General features: G+C 39.6%; 1 protein-coding gene across 6 annotated transcripts in view; it reads left to right on the forward strand.

Annotated features, from left to right (window-relative positions):
* Positions 1–16,266, forward strand: part of MAP2K5 (mitogen-activated protein kinase kinase 5) — a 210,527-nt gene that overhangs the window by 106,093 nt on the left and 88,168 nt on the right. For 5 of the 6 annotated variants that reach the window (XM_077827514.1, XM_077827517.1, XM_077827515.1 and 2 more), the window contains 3 exons: positions 3,361–3,434; positions 4,368–4,418; positions 14,389–14,460. In XM_077827514.1, the coding sequence (XP_077683640.1) occupies positions 3,361–3,434; positions 4,368–4,418; positions 14,389–14,460 (197 nt within the window). The remainder of the gene's footprint in view (positions 1–3,360; positions 3,435–4,367; positions 4,419–14,388; positions 14,461–16,266) is intronic. The other variant, XM_077827516.1, reaches the window with a different exon arrangement.

A 16,266-nucleotide genomic window follows, 5' to 3' on the forward strand; every position in this document is an offset into this window, starting at 1 on the left:
TTTACTTTTGAATAAGATGACTAAATGTTCAGTATTCAGATTCCTGACCCCCTGACAGTTCTGTTAACTGGTAAGTAAGAGCACGTGTGTCTCATTTGTCTACAGAAAGGTGAAACAGCTTAGGTAGCTGCAGCATAAATAGAACGTCTTCATCCTCCATAATGATGCTTCGTACAAATCATATGTATTAAGCAAGCACTAGAGATGGGACTATAACAGGGTTCAAAAAAGAACTAGATAAGTTCCTGGAGGATAGGCCCATCAATGGCATCCCTTGCCTCTGTTAGCCAGCAGCTGGGAATGGGTGACGGGATGGATCACTTGATGATTACCTGTTCTGTTCATTCCCTCTGGGGCACCTGGCATTGGCCACTGTCGGAAGACAGGATCTAGGCTAGATGATGGTCCATTGGTCTGACCCAGTGTGGCTGTTCTTATGTTCTTAGGACCCCTTTTGGCTATTGTTTAAATTCTTCCACTTCTAAACCGTAATATTAATGACAAGCAGATGGTGCAGGATAACATTATTTATGCACATTTGTTTTTCTAAAAACAAATGTTAACCTATGAACTGAAGTGGTTTAAAAAATAAAAAGAATAATTTACTGATTGTGTGAGTTCCCCCCTCTCCCATTTCGAATATGTGATACCTCATTAAATGAAATTCTCTCCCATGATTATCCCCTTTTTGTTCCTGGGAGATCTCTGGGCCAGTGAGCTTAATGGCAATTATTTGTCTAAATATTCCATTTATTGTAGTCTTAAAATAACCACTTTGAAGGGAAATAGTTGTCTAGTTTGACTACAACAGTCTTTAACCTACTTAGGGCATGATTGTTCAGCACCGAGACAGACAAATCCCTGATTTTTTGAGTTTTACCAGCAGAAAGACTTCAGGGTCAAGTGCTTAATTACAGCTGTTAATATTTAACATTCTGTAGGGCCACATCACAGGTAGCAACATGGAAGGGGGAAATGGACTGTGCAGCACCCTACATCCTACTCTCACGCAGATGAATGAAGCACGGTGTGGACGGGGTGGAACCTTGGCTCTGGCTCCCAAGGCTGTACTGTGTTTGGTAAAAATATGCGGTTAGATTGAGACACTAATGACCTGAGAGCCTCCAGAACTCTTAGATCCTCACGTAATCATGTGGACCACACTTTCCCTAGCATGACTCTTGGATATCTCACACATCCTCCCAGCTGCTGCTCTGTGTCCCTTCTCTCAGGTTGTATTGTGCAGGTGTCAGATATGAGGAAAGTGGGGAAAGGAGTATTGTGAACTTAAGGTGCATCAGTAACAGGTGGCTGGCTGGCCAGTTACAATCATCTGTACACCATATTGCTCACAGACTCTGAACTAGGGACCTCTCCCAAGAATTCAGTCTGACCTTGTCAAGATAGTTACTGTGCTTGTTTTATTGTTAATTATCCTTTTTAAAATATCTACAACTGTTTTGGAGCCATTGGCTTTACTCTGCAATTAGATGTAGGGACTTCATGTTTCACTGCAATTTTCCTTTAAATGCATTCCTGCTGTAAACAGATTAATTTGTAATGCAAAATGTCAGCATATTTTGCATATTTAATTGTACCTGCTGTTTAGCTCATTAGAATGCAATGCAGACGTAATAACTAGGTAGATGTATCTGCTGACACATTTTCAGAAGACAATTAAACATAATGAATAGGATTATTGTGCAGCCTATGGCTGCTGTACTCTTCTTCTTAGACATTCATAATGGAGACATGCTGGTGACACTCCAGGCCTACTTAAATTGAGAATGGTCACCCAGCAGTAGAGAGCTGTTTACAGTTTAATAGATTGCTACAAACAGACAATACTTGAGTCTTCCCAAAATTTGTATTAGAAAATAATGTATTTTAAAATGTTGGTTGAAAGAGCACTGAGGTTCTTCCGACTGCATGGATAGTTTTAAATCAGTCTTTTGTCTCACCTACTGGTGAGGTTGGTGAGAAATCATTAAGAGTGTTACAGGCAAACTGAATCTATACAGTGGAAATAAGGGTTATGTGAAATAGACTCTGTGTCCTTGAAGCTGTGACGTGATGGAGATACATGATGGTGATTTTGTGTTTTGGTATCAGGAGGAGAGATTACAAATACACTCATTGTATTACTATGATCTTGGAACACGGAGGACATGACCAAATTATTGAAGGAGCCCACCCTTTTAAGAAAATGAGCTTTCTTTTTGCCCCAGACATCTGAGCATTTAATCATCTTGTTAATTGAAGTTCTATACTTTACATTACAAAGACAAATTAAGCAAGCTCCTGTGATACCCAGAAAACATCTGCCAAACAAAGCCAAAGTTAATGATAAACAAAATTAGGTTCTCTCATAGTTGGTTTTCATCCATCTGCACACAACTACTGTTCACTTTTAAAGAAGGCAAAGACACAAGCTATTACTTTCAATTCATAATGCCATGAGAAAGCAGTCATTAGACCCGTCCACCATACTCTAATCTCTGCAAATTGTTGGTCAGAGCTGCATCAAGCTCTTTATCATGTATTCTGGCCAGCATCCCTGGAAGGGAAAGATCTGCACTACTTTTGATCAGTTACAGGAAACAATTAGAAGTCTATCTACAGATAGAATATACAGTATGCAACATAATCTTACCTACTTCTATTTCATGTCACAGAGTGTCAACATTATAATCTCCGCACTGAGGGGGTCTTATTTTATGATGATCATTGGTGTATTTATTTGTTAGAGTGGGATTAGCAGTCCATTTTGATAGGATTGTGGTGGTTCATTTATGTGACAGCACTGAGATCATGGGAGGAGTGTAATAGGATCCATGCAGGTAGAGAGCCACGTTGACTTCAGTAGGGCTCTGTGCAGGCACATAGGTCCACCTTGTTTGGATCTGGCTGCAGAATTGGGGCTAGATTCTGCGAGTGTATTTGATGTGTATATATTTATGTCAGTGTGTATGAGTATGCCCATTTTATGTGTGGGGGGTGTATAATATGTATGTGTGTGTAATAATAGTCTGTGTGTGTGTGTAATATTTTTTTTTTTTAAATCTTGTTACCACTACTTGAAATCCAAGCAGTTGAACAGAGACGATTACAAGAAGATTAATATAAGGTTTATAAGAGGGTTAGAATAGAATGTACGTTTAAATTATTGGAATCCAACCTCGGTGAGGAAGTAGTGCAATGCTAGAGAGTGTTACAGATCAAAGAGATTGAATTTAAAATGTCTGTTTGAAATATTTGCTATTAAAAACCTGTCATGACTAGATGCATATATGTCTTTATATAAAAATTGCATACCCAGAATAATTTATTTGAAAGCCCTCTTTTGTCCCTCTTTAACAGATGTGAAACCCTCTAATATGCTGGTGAACACACGAGGACAGGTGAAGCTGTGCGACTTTGGGGTTAGCACACAGGTATCCCCTCCCTTGGCTATTTGCCTGCTCTTTTTTCTAAAATAGAAATCACCTGGCTACAAGACAAACAGGCCCGCAGCAAACTCTCCTCTGCTGGGAGAGTGTTATTCATTTGTAATCTCCAAGCGACTTTCCTTCATCAGAATATGATTGTTCATTGTTTAATGACAGTAAAAACTGCTGATATTGTAATTACTACTTACGAATAGCAAACTTCATTGATATGCAGCTTCGATATGAAAGCGTTTTGGCCAGACAAAAGAGAGGGCAGAGTGGGAGATGTGTCTGGGGAGCCCAACTGGCCCACAATAAAAATTAATATTGGTAGCAACAATAGTGTTGGGCCTTTACAATGTGCAGCACAAATTTTAATTAATTTCCATTTTGGGCCTCCCTGGAGAACCTCAGTGATAGTGACCCATGAGCTTGCTGTGATGTTGATTTGAATTGCAGCCACCTTTTCTCTCAGCCAAACATGAGGACCAAAGAGAAGGTCAGCGTTGTATTATAAGTTGTCAAAGTCTGTTGTCCCTCCAGCGTATTTAGTGCTCATTGCGTTCTAGTAATGAATGTGGCTTTATTCACATCTTGAGCCAGCTGACTGAAAAATGAGTGTGTTCAATCCTACTTCAAATTGACTTTTTATATCAGACTACTTTGGGGGTACTAAAGCTATAAGCATCCTGTTTAACGGAATTGTTTAAGGTTATCTGCTATAAACTGTAATGCAGTGCTTGTTTTAAATTGGAACTCACACTCAAAAGAAAAGACAGATTTAATCATTTTTAATGCCTTTGTAGATAAATTTGTTCCCTTTTACATAATTTTTAGTTGATTTATAGAAATGATTATTGTAGGTTAAATGAGGAATAATTGCCCATTTTATTTCCACATTATCTTTATATTGTTCTAACAGACTGTTTTGTCTGATAGCTGGTGAATTCTATAGCCAAGACGTATGTTGGAACAAATGCTTATATGGCGGTAAGTAAATTTATGCAGAAATAACATTTCAAAAGAAGTCTGCGTATGCTGCTTTGTTCTGTATGATGAAGGATATATTTTTAGATCAGGGGTTTTCTCTGATTTCTTCCTATCTGCATCTTAATAGAGTATGTCCCATGGAAACTGCTCCCATTCACCACCACACAGACTAACTCCCCTCCTACTTGTGATCACACAGCATCTCTGTAACAGCTACAGCAATTGCTGATAAGGAAAAGTAATATTGGGAAAGTATTTCTTTAATGTATTTATAGTTGTCTCAAATGCAATGTAACAGCTTGGAACAAAGAGGAGAGCCAATACAATATAAACAGCTAGCTCTCCAGGAGTAGCCAGCATGTGCTTGGCGGATCACCCATGGTCCATTGTTGCTCACAGTTTGAAAACCACTGTTCTGAGGCTTTACTTTAGCAAACATTTAAGCAAGTACTTAAGTCTCATTGACTTCAGTGAATCTAAACATGTGCTTAAGTGCTTTGCTTGCCTAAAACACTTTCTATCAGATCTATTCATAGTTCAGTTTGAAAATGTTTGCAAAATGTGTTCGGGTGAAAGTGCAAAGTTGGAGCCCCCACCTTAGTTAACCCCAATGACATACATTGTTTTTGTCATACAGGAAATCACTAGACAACACAGAAAGTATTATACCATTAGACTATTAACTTGCATATTTTTAGTGTTTGTCACTTCCATGCAATGTTTATCCATTTAATCAGTACGTTTCATCTATTACTTAACCAAGAAATTTTGCTTGCCATGATGAGATTACTTGTATGTTCTGTCTACAGAATAATATATATATTTCCATTCCTATTAAATCAGATTAACAAACTTTTACAATATCTCTTTCTGGGGACTTCTGTCATAGGTTTGACAGATTGGATTCTACCATTTTACCATACCTGTTAAGTGGCAAGTGCACTAGTCCCATTGGAAACACTTGGTTTAAAATTAAATAAATAAAGTGGTGGCATAAATAATATTGAGAGAATACAGCAAAAGCTACCACACATTTGTCTTTGCCAAGGTTCATACGAATGGTTTCATGTACCCATTTTGTGGAGTATGAAAACTTCAATACTTCAGATGAGAATGTAAAATTAAGTGGAGTCATTGTCTAGTGTTTAAAATGTAGTTTTGGCAAAAAAACCCATGGCTCTTGTATCTAAAAATAAATGAGAAAAATAGATACTACATTTGGTAAAGGACAATCTGCAAACAATACTGTAGTCCAAAATGCCTTTCAAACTCCAGAAGATGGGAGGGAGGAGGAGAAATTTGTGACCTTTAATTGCTCTTATATATATATTTTTTTCTTATGTACTTGTTAGCAGATAACAAGCAGGGAGTCCATTTATTTGCTAAGTGTTTTTCTAGCCAAGAGGTGCACATCATTCAGCCTCTGAAACAATCATGTCACCATCCTAACAAGCCTTAAACCACACTGTGTGATCAGAATATTAGGTGTGGGGAAAATGTAAAATACGTCAAATGTATCACTTTTGATATCCAGGCCTGCTGATTGCTACAGCTCCAATCTCTAAAAAAAACGGAAATACTGTGATTACAAAAAAAACCTTCAAATGACTCCACTTCTCTAACTCAGCGCTTATTCTTAGAGTGGCTTTAAATAGCTCTGATAATTAAATTGTATTATTCGTTTAATGAACAAATCCAGATTACAGTTCTCCTTCCCATGTGTACGTTAAAGAAATTGCTTTTTTCTTATTGTTTATGGATGAATGTGATGCGTCCATCTGTTAATTGAAAATGAGAAGAGTCAAACTATAAAATATTTGATCGGATATCATGTATTAAAATTGCTTTGCTTCTTCAGTGAGTTTTTGCCAGTCATCAAATTTATACCTTAGTCTCCAAAAGATAATATAAAATTGCTTGTGTTTTGTACCAGCGTGCAAGAACAGACGCTTTGGTGCGAAAATATGACTGCAAAACAAAGCAGTGTTACATGACAGCTGGAAACGTGGAAGTAGATGGGCAGATGTAACTATTTTGTGCACCTGCTTCACATACATGATAGAAAACATGGACTCTGCTCCAAGGAATTTACAACACACACACGCACATGCATCTGCATGCATTCGCGCACACAGACACACACAGGTTTGTTTTGTAGTCCTATTTTGGTACCAGAGGTTCTCTTCTTGGTTACTGGCACAAAATCAATCTCTCTCTCTCTCAAAATAAATCAGTACTTGAAAATTGGTCATTCAATTGAAACATATGTATAAAATACAAAAATACAGGATATGTGTATATAATTAATAATTATATACATAACGCAGACATGGATTGTTTGAAGAAGTTTGATTTCTGGACAGATATGAACCATGCCATGTCTTTAAAAACTCACCATCTATTTTATGTATTAGAAAATTTGCATATACTGCGCAGTATATAGCATAATTCCGTGAATTTTGAACTCTCATGACCACAGTTTTTGCACTGTCGAAGCTCAATGATTCTAAGAAAGATACACCAGTAGTTTAATGCAGTGCCCAGAAGTCACCTACTACAGGACAGGCCCAACAAAGAAAATAACAGAACGCCACTAGCCATCACCTTCAGCCCCCAACTAAAACCTCTCCAACGCATCATCAAAGATCTACAACCTATCCTGAAGGACGACGCATCACTCTGAGAGACCTCAGGAGACAGGCCAGTCTTTGCTTACAGACAGCCCCCCAACCTGAAGCAAATACTCACCAGCAACCACATATCACACAACAGAATCACTAACCCAGGAACCTATCCCTGCAACAAAGTCTGTTGCCAACTGTGTCCACATTCAGGGGACACCATCATAGGGCCTAATCACATCAGCCACACTATGAGAGGCTCGTTCGCCTGCAAATCTTCCAATGTGATATATGCCATCATGTGCCAGCAATGCCCCTCTGCCATGTACATTGGTCAAACTGGACAGTCTCTACGTAAAAGAATAAATGGACACAAATCAGACATCAAGAATTATAACATTCAAAAACCAGTTGGAGAACACTTCAATCTCTTTGGTCACTCGATTACAGACCTAAAAGTGGCAATTCTTCAACAAAAAAACTTCAAAAACAGACTCCAAGGAGAGACTGCTGAATTGGAATTAATTTGAAAACTGGATACAATTAACTTAGGCTTGAATAAAGACTGGGAGTGAATGGATCATTACACAAAGTGAAACTATTTCCCCATGTTTATTCCCCCCCACCCCCCAACTGTTCCCCAGATGTTCTTGTCAACAGCTGGAAATGGCCCACCTTGATTATCACTACAAAAGGCTTCCTCCCCCTCCCCCCCCGGCCTCCTGCTGCTAATAGCTCACCTTAAGTGATCACTCTGGTTACAGTGTGTATGGTAACACCCATTGTTTCATGTTCTCTGTGTATATAAATCTCCCCACTGTATTTTCCACTGAATGCATCCTATGAAGTGAGCTGTAGCTCACGAAAGCTCATGCTCAAATAAATTGGTTAGTCTCTAAGGTGCCACAAGTCCTCCTTTTCTTTTTGTGAATACAGACTAACACGGCTGCTACTCTGAAACCTAATTTTACATCTAGCATGTAGATCTGGAATGTTTAATGAAAGTGCCCAAACTCCTCTTCAACTGCTAAGTAGAAGGGTATCTAGACCAGAAAAAAATAGGCAAAGGTACCTAATATGTAGCTAACCACAGCCTTTTTCCCAGACTGCATGCAGGGTTACACTTTTTACCTTGATTTAGATGGACAAGGTGCACCCTAGATGTTTCCCACTAAGGACACTACTGCTCTGGCCATTGCACTGAGGACCTGCAACAGTTATAAAGTAGCATTAAGAGATAGACCTAGAAAATGAAAGTTGTAAGATGTATACATGGATTCATAGTCTCTGAGTCTCAGTTCTTGTATCCTGATGGTTAAAGGAGTGCCTCTTGTGTTGCTGAGCTACTAGTCTGTAGATCTTAAAATAACTCTAACAGACACTGCTTCCGAGGGTATTGTTAAATTATTCCATTTAAATAACTATACTTTATTTATTTGTTCTATTTAAATATACTATTATTCTTATTTAAGATGTTCTCATTTCCTTTGTTAGTTTGCATTTATTATAAAATCATAGAAGATTAGGGTTGGAAGAGACCTCAGGAGGTCATCTAGTCCGACCCCCTGCTCAAAGCAGGATGAACCCCAACTAAATCATCCCAGCCAGGGCTTTGTCAAGCCGGGTCTTAAAAACCTCTAAGGAAGGAGATTCCACCACCTCCCTAGGTAACCCATTCCAGTGCTTCACCACCCTCCTAGTGAAATAGTTTTTCCTAATATCCAACCCAGACCTCACCCACTGCAACTTGAGACCATTGCTCCTTGTTCTGTCATCTGCCACCACTGAGAACAGCCTACCTCCATCCTCTTTGGACCCCCACTTCAAGTAGTTGAAGGTTGCTATCAAGTCCCCCCCGACTCTTCTCTTCCTCAGACTAAGTAAGCCCAGTTCCCTCAGCCCCTCTCGTAAGTCATGTGCCCCAGCCCCCCCATCATTTATTAGAGTAGATTTTTCTCGTTAGCTAACTTTCTGCCTCTGTAATATCCATTATGGTTGAGGAGAAACACCTCTGCTTTAGGTATCCAACTGCAAGATGTCCATCACAGGTAATCATGAGTGATGCACCACTTGTCTTGTGGCAGGCCACATTCTCTCCAAGTCTGAAAGTGGCTCAGAAACGCTACCTCAAGATATCAAGAATGGCAGAATTGTTTAGTGTTTTTGTCTTCCCTTGGATCATAAGAGTGTTTCAATTGTATGGTAAATGGTAGTCAAATGAGAACTGCCTTATGAAACCTGCATGGAGCTTTTTAGCTAACCTAGCTTTCAATTGCATGACTACATGGACAAATACCCAAACCAAGAAGTTTGATTTGGCTGTCTGTATTGGAAGGGTAAATTCTAGAGGTGATTAAAGTAGGTAAGTATGTTACATTAAAATTTTTCAAAAGAAATGAACTTTTTTTTATTTCATACAAAACTTTTAATTTTTCAATAAAAATTTTTTAAACATGTTTTGAATTTTTTTTCAAAATTCACATTTTTAAACATTTTTGGAGGTTTGGGGGGACACTTTCACTCAGATTATTCACTCTTCACTCCCAATCATGACCTATTTTCCAGTGGGGGAAAAAGAAGAGACCAGCAAGTAAAAAAGTAAGAGTGGGATTTTTGCCATCAGAACAAACATACAAAAATATTTTGTTCTGTGATTTTGTTGTCGTCGTTGAAACATGAAAACTTTCAACCAAAATAAATTTTGTGTGAGAAGCTTTGGTTTGGGAGGTGGGAAAATATTTTGTAAAAGAGCTTTGATGAAAAAATGTTGATCACCTCTAGTAATTTCCAAGACACACAGCGTTTCCTGCTCCCCTTGCTCAGGATTCATCTTCGTATTTCACATTTTGTTTTTACTGCATGTACCTTTCAGTTTTTATTTTCAGCTTATTTTCTATATTTTTTCCGTACTGGAACAGAGGATATAGCATTTCTGTTTAAAGGCCTGCCTACTTGTTTGCCACTACACGCCATGTATTTCTAAATATAAATTATTTTACTACCTTAAAGCCTTCCCTGTTATAAAAAAAAAAGTAAATAATATAAAAATGGCCAGATTGAACTAGCTGTCTGATTTAGCTGCTAACTGAAGGCTAGGGTCTAGTCTGTACTAGAAAAGGTGTACCTGTATAGCCACGCTAGTATAGCTATGCTGGCAAACCCTGCTAGCGTAAAGACAGCTTCTACCGGCAAATAGTCCCCTTTGCCATTTTGCCAGTGTAGCTTATAACTTGTGCCCTGAACTAAATAGGTTATAGTGGCTGTCATAAAAATAAAGGGAAAGGTAACCACCTTTCTGTATACAGTGCTATAAAAGCCCTCCTGGCCAGAGGCAAAACTCTTTTACCTGTAAAGGGTTAAGAAGCTAAGATAACCTGGCTGGCACCTGACCCAAAATGACCAATGAGGGGACAAGATACTTTCAAACCTGGGCCAGGGGGACAAAGGGTTTGTCTGTCTGTGTGATGCTTTTGCCGGGAACAGATCAGGAATGCAGCCTTACAACTCCTGTTAAGTTAGTAAGTAATCTAGCTAGAAAATGCATTAGATTTTCTTTTGTTTAATGGCTGGTAAAATACGCTGTGCTGGAGGGAATGTGTATTCCTGTTTTTGTGTCTTTTTGTGACTTAATGTTTTGCCTAGAGGGATTCTCTCTGTTTTGAATCTGATTACCCTGTAAGGTATTTACCATCCTGATTTTACAGAGGTGATTCTTTTTCCTTCTCCTCGTCAGCATGCTTCCTCTCTTTTTCCCTCTCCTCCATTTCTTTCCTTTGCCTCCATAGCTCTCCTGTGGGCAGCCTCCATTTCTTTTTCTTTGGCCGCTTGTGCCTCAATCTCCATCTGTCTGAGTTTTACCCATCTTTCATGTTCCTTTTGTCTTTCCTCAGCCTCAAATCTGGCTAATTCCAGTTTCTGTTAGGTATTGCTTTCTGTCATTCTAACCTCTCTGTTTTTAACTAACTTTGCACCCGAGAGTTAGAAAGAAAACAAAAAAAAAACTGGCTTGTAAAATTTTGCTGTGCTGTAACCTGATACCTGTTTTCTCTGATAGCTGTTCTCAGCCTACAGAAAAATCCTTTTGTTATGCCTGCTGCTCTGTCCCCTAGGCAGAGAGACAGAATCTACAGCTGCAATCACCTTTTACAAACCCTTTTAAAATCCTGCTGTGCTTCTGGCTCAAAATTATCCCACCTCTAAAACCATGTCAAGGTTCGTCCCCCACTCTGAACTCTAGGGTACAGATGTGGGGACCTGCATGAAAGACCCCCTAAGCTTATTCTTACCAGCTTAGGTTAAAAACTTCCCCAAGGTACAAACTTTGCCTTGTCCTTGAACCGTAAGCTGCCACCACCAAGCGTTTTAAACAAAGAACAGGGAAAGAGCCCACTTGGAGATGTCTTCCCCCAAAATATCCCCCCAAGCCCTACACCCCCTTTCCTGGGGAAGGCTTGATAAGAATGCTCACCAATTGGTACAGGTGAACACAGACCCAAACCCTTGGATCTTAAGAACAATTTAAAATCAATCAGGTTCTTAAAAGAAGAATTTTAATTAAAGAAAAGGTAAAAGAATCACCTCTGTAAAATCAGGATGGTAAATACCTTACAGGGTAATCAGATTCAAAACAGAGAGAATCCCTCTAGGCAAAACATTAAGTCACAAAAAGACACAAAAACAGGAATATACCTTCCCTCCAGCACAGCGTATTTTACCAGCCATTCAACAAAAGAAAATCTAATGCATTTTCTAGCTAGATTACTTACTAACTTAACAGGAGTTGTAAGGCTGCATTCCTGATCTGTTCCCGGCAAAAGCATCACACAGACAGACAAACCCTTTGTCCCCCCGGCCCAGGTTTGAAAGTATCTTGTCCCCTCATTGGTCATTTTGGGTCAGGTGCCAGCCAGGTTATCTTAGCTTCTTAACCCTTTACAGGTGAAAGGGTTTTGCCTCTGGCCAGGAGAGATTTTACAGCACTGTATACAGAAAGGTGGTTACCCTTCCCTTTATTTTTATGACAGTGGCTAAAGCACTTTTTGGCCAGTATAACTGTGTCTATGCTATGGCTTTTGCCTGTATAAAAATACCATTAAAAGATCACACCCCAACCCACATAATCATACCAGAAAACTTTCTCATGTAAACCTGTCCTCGGATAACTGTATTTATGAATGATTGTCTTGGTGGCCACAGTAATAAGATTCTTATTTTATGTAAGTATGTAGCTCAGTATAACCTAAGCATTCTGACTGACACCAGCTGCCTTTTTTGGCATGGTAATTCTGGAAAGCTATTTAGAATGGTGATCCATAAAGATAACGGAGACAGCTCTGTGTTTCTTTACTTAACATTCATGCTGTGATAAAAGCCCTCAACCTGGGATTAGCAGTGCAGAGTAAACATCCCCAAACACGTTGGACTGGCACTAATTTGGGAATGTGTTTTCTGGAAAGGTCTCTAGATTATTAGAGACTAGAAATACAGCCAGTGGTTTGTAGGTAGTTAGCTAGACAGGTGAATTAATAGCACAGCGGGGAGAGAAGTCTCATGGAGCCTTTTATTGTTGCATTTCACACTGTACTTGACCTTGGAAAGCTTGAATTGTAGCTTTCAGATAAAAACTAGCTGTTTCATTTTACAGTGTTCTTGTATTTCTGTAAATGGGCTGTTAATAGTTTTGAGTGAAATCTTGTTTATTGTTTAATATATTAATTGAAGAGTTTTAAAAGAAAATTGCTAAGCATGTGATTTCCTTTTAAAGGATTAGCTTGCTAATTGTTAAAGTAACCTTGGTTTAATTACAGGTTTCAGAGTAACAGCCGTGTTAGTCTGTATTCGCAAAAAGAAAAGGAGTACTTGTGGCACTTTAGAGACTAACCAATTTATTTGAGCATAAGCTTTCGTGAGCTACAGCTCACTTCATCGGATGCATACTGTGGAAAGTGTAGAAGATCTTTTTATACACACAAAGCATGAAAAAATACCTCCCCCACCCCACTCTCCTGCTGGTAATAGCTTATCTAAAGTGATCACTCTCCTTACAATGTGTATGATAATCAAGTTGGGCCATTTCCAGCACAAATCCAGGATTTCCCAAACCCCCACCCCCACCCCACCCCAACACACAAACCCACTCTCCTGCTGGTAATAGCTTATCTAAAGTGACCACTCTCCTTACAATGTGCATGATAATCAAGGTGGGCCATTTCCAGCACAAATCCAGGGTTTAACAAGAATGTCTTGGGGGGGGGGGTAGGAAAAAACAAGGGGAAATAGGTTACCTTGCATAATGACTTAGCCACTCCCAGTCTCTATTCAAGCCTAAGTTAATTGTATCCAATTTGCAAATGAATTCCAATTCAACAGTTTCTCCTCATGCCCCTATTCAATTCCTTTACTCAATATTTTTGTTCATGGTGTACCTTACCTCTCACTCTGGACTAGAAGTAAATCCGTTCCATTGATGGAGTCTTAGAACCTGTTGTGATGCTTTGTTGTGCAGCTGCACATTGCTGGTTTTCTTGCGAAATAAGATGGCTAATGCATCTGTGCCTGGACTAAGTTTACGAGATACATGGCCATGTAGGATGGTATGTCTGAGCAGGACAGAGCTCCTGGCCCAGCTGCAGAACCCAGGTAAAAATAAAGTGTGTCATATTTATGACTAACCTAGTATGTTTGACTAGACAGCTTTGCCTAAGTAAAGGTGATAAATAAGTCTGTCCTAGATTAAGAAATGTGGGTTTACCTCAATTTACTTATTGGCAGAAAACAAAGCTATCAAGGTAAACCAGTAGGGGTAATCCTGCTCCTGAACTCAGGATGTTAGATGGGGTGGGATCTGAGTTACTACAGAGAATTCTTTCCTGGGTATCTGGCTGGTGAATCTTGCCCACATGCTCAGGGTTCAGCTGATTGCCATATTTGGGGTCAGGAAGGCATTTTCCTCCAGGGCAGATTGGAAGAGGCCCTGGGGGTTTTTCGCCTTCCTCTGCAGCATGGGCACGGGTCACTTGCTGGAGGATTCTCTGCACCTTGAAGTCTTTAAACCATGATTTGAGGACTTCAGTAGCTCAGACACAGGTGAGAGGTTTACTGCAGGAGTGGGTGGGTAGGATTCTGTGGCCTGCATTGTGCAGGAGGTCAGACTAGATGATCATAATGGTCCCTTCTGACCTTAATATCTGTGAGTCTATCTTCATTATTTTCCAGATTAGACAAATTGAATTTTAAGATTCCTGCAAAATTCTGAGCTGATTTATTTGTTCAGGGCTAACCTTCAAGAGAGGGATATGCATGTTTGCTTGTCTAGGCTCAACAAGATTTTTTCCCCTCCTTTCTTTCAGCCTGAACGAATTTCAGGGGAACAATACGGGATTCATTCCGATGTATGGAGTTTAGGGATTTCCTTCATGGAGGTATGTAAACATATATACGTGTTCTTATAGGCACATTGAAAGAACTGAACTAAATCTAAGATTCAAATTATTTTTACATATTCCCTATTATACAACAAAGTTCCATTTGTGTATATAAGCTTAGCCATTGCTAAGTTTCTTCGCTGTATCTAGAATGGATTTGTTCTCAGCGGGTCAAATCCATGTAGGTGAGGAAAGCCGGTATGCACCAATTAAGCCCTTTGGTAGGGCTGTGCAGTGAGAGGGGGGATCAGGGTACGTGGAGTGGGGTTGGGAGGACATCTCTACACTCCCTGCATGCCACTGGGGTGGGGTTGTTCTATACCCGGTCTGAAAAGGCCAGTGCAGATTCACCCACTAAGGGTGGGCCATCATAGGGCTGTGGAGATCCAGAGGCTGAGCTGGATAAATGCCATCCCTGAACTGCAATGGAGTTCCTTGCAGACAGCCTGATAATTGTGGCTTTGTGCCAGATGGGATGGATTTCTCGCCATTTGATTAACTATAGTGTTTAGTATTGGGTAGTCACCAAAAGATCAACTTTTTGTGTATGTTCATTGTTTCACACCTAGAAGTGTCTCATTGAAACAAAGCTGTGCAAGTAGAATGTGGTCAGGTAGAAATATTGTAATGGGAGGTACAGGTACGTTCTACAAGTGTGATATTGGTAATTTTCATTTACAGTAAGGTAACTTCTGATCCAGTGAAAGTGTAAGCAGTCTGGTATTTCTGCTTAGAACAAATCTGAGGTTCTTCAAACATAAATCTCCTAGTCCTTTACAAAGGTGGGCATCCTATGTTGTAGAAAACAACGGAGGAGCTTGAGTGCTTAGGATAACTAGAACTGCCAATCATTTGAGGAGCAACTGACCAGTGAAATCAGCTTGGCCTGAGCCAGGAAAAAGGGAAAGGTGACTGATCTTATTTCAGAATTAGTCATTGTGTTTGGGCTCACCCAAGACTCTTGATTGGAGGCTGGTAGAGATCAGGTGTGACTGTTTTTATGCTTTTCTACTACCTTAGAATATTTAAAAATATATTAGTAGTTTGTGGGGAGAACTATCTGATGACAATATGACCACAGCATATGAAAGGAACTTCTAATGGCTCACCCATGGAGCAACAGTGATGGCAACCTTAGTATAAATAATGTGTCCCATTTTAATATAGGCTAAGTAGGAATGCGGGAAGAGTAAAACAAGCAAAAGTTTGGAAGACCCTACATTTGTATCCCAGAGTGATCATCTAACAAAATCGAACTAAAGGTCATACTCATACTTAAGTGTGCATACAATGCTTTTTAAGGGGCACACAGGCCTGTGGGTAATATAAGGCAAGAGACCATTAGTTAGATCCCTGGTATTCTTTGCCTATCTTGTATCATTGGCACCATATCATTGCTTTTGTCTTCTTTCTTTCCGCCTGTCATCTCAAACTCCTAGCCTCTGTGGGAATCAGCAACACCTCCAGGTTGTCATATACTTCCAAAAGGATTACATTGTTTGCCATCTAAGTGTCTAGAAAAAATTTCTACCAAAGATATGCTTGGGCCTTCTCAGAAAGATTTGTCCTGGCTTTGTATACTCTTTCACATGCAAATGAAGAGACAATTGAATCCTACAGTCATTCCATTCTCTTTTGGTAGATGTCAAATAATGTTAATTTAGAGTGAAATTCCCTCCTGTACAGATGGCCAGTGGTGTATAGACTTGTGCTGAAGTCCAGCACAAGAAAGAGCTTAAATGGGAAACAGTCTTTGTGCTGGCCCTCTGTATCTGGGTGAATTTGACCCATAGAGAACTGGAA

This window comes from Eretmochelys imbricata, chromosome 10 (assembly GCF_965152235.1).
Source record: "Eretmochelys imbricata isolate rEreImb1 chromosome 10, rEreImb1.hap1, whole genome shotgun sequence".
NCBI lineage: Eukaryota > Metazoa > Chordata > Testudines > Cheloniidae > Eretmochelys > Eretmochelys imbricata.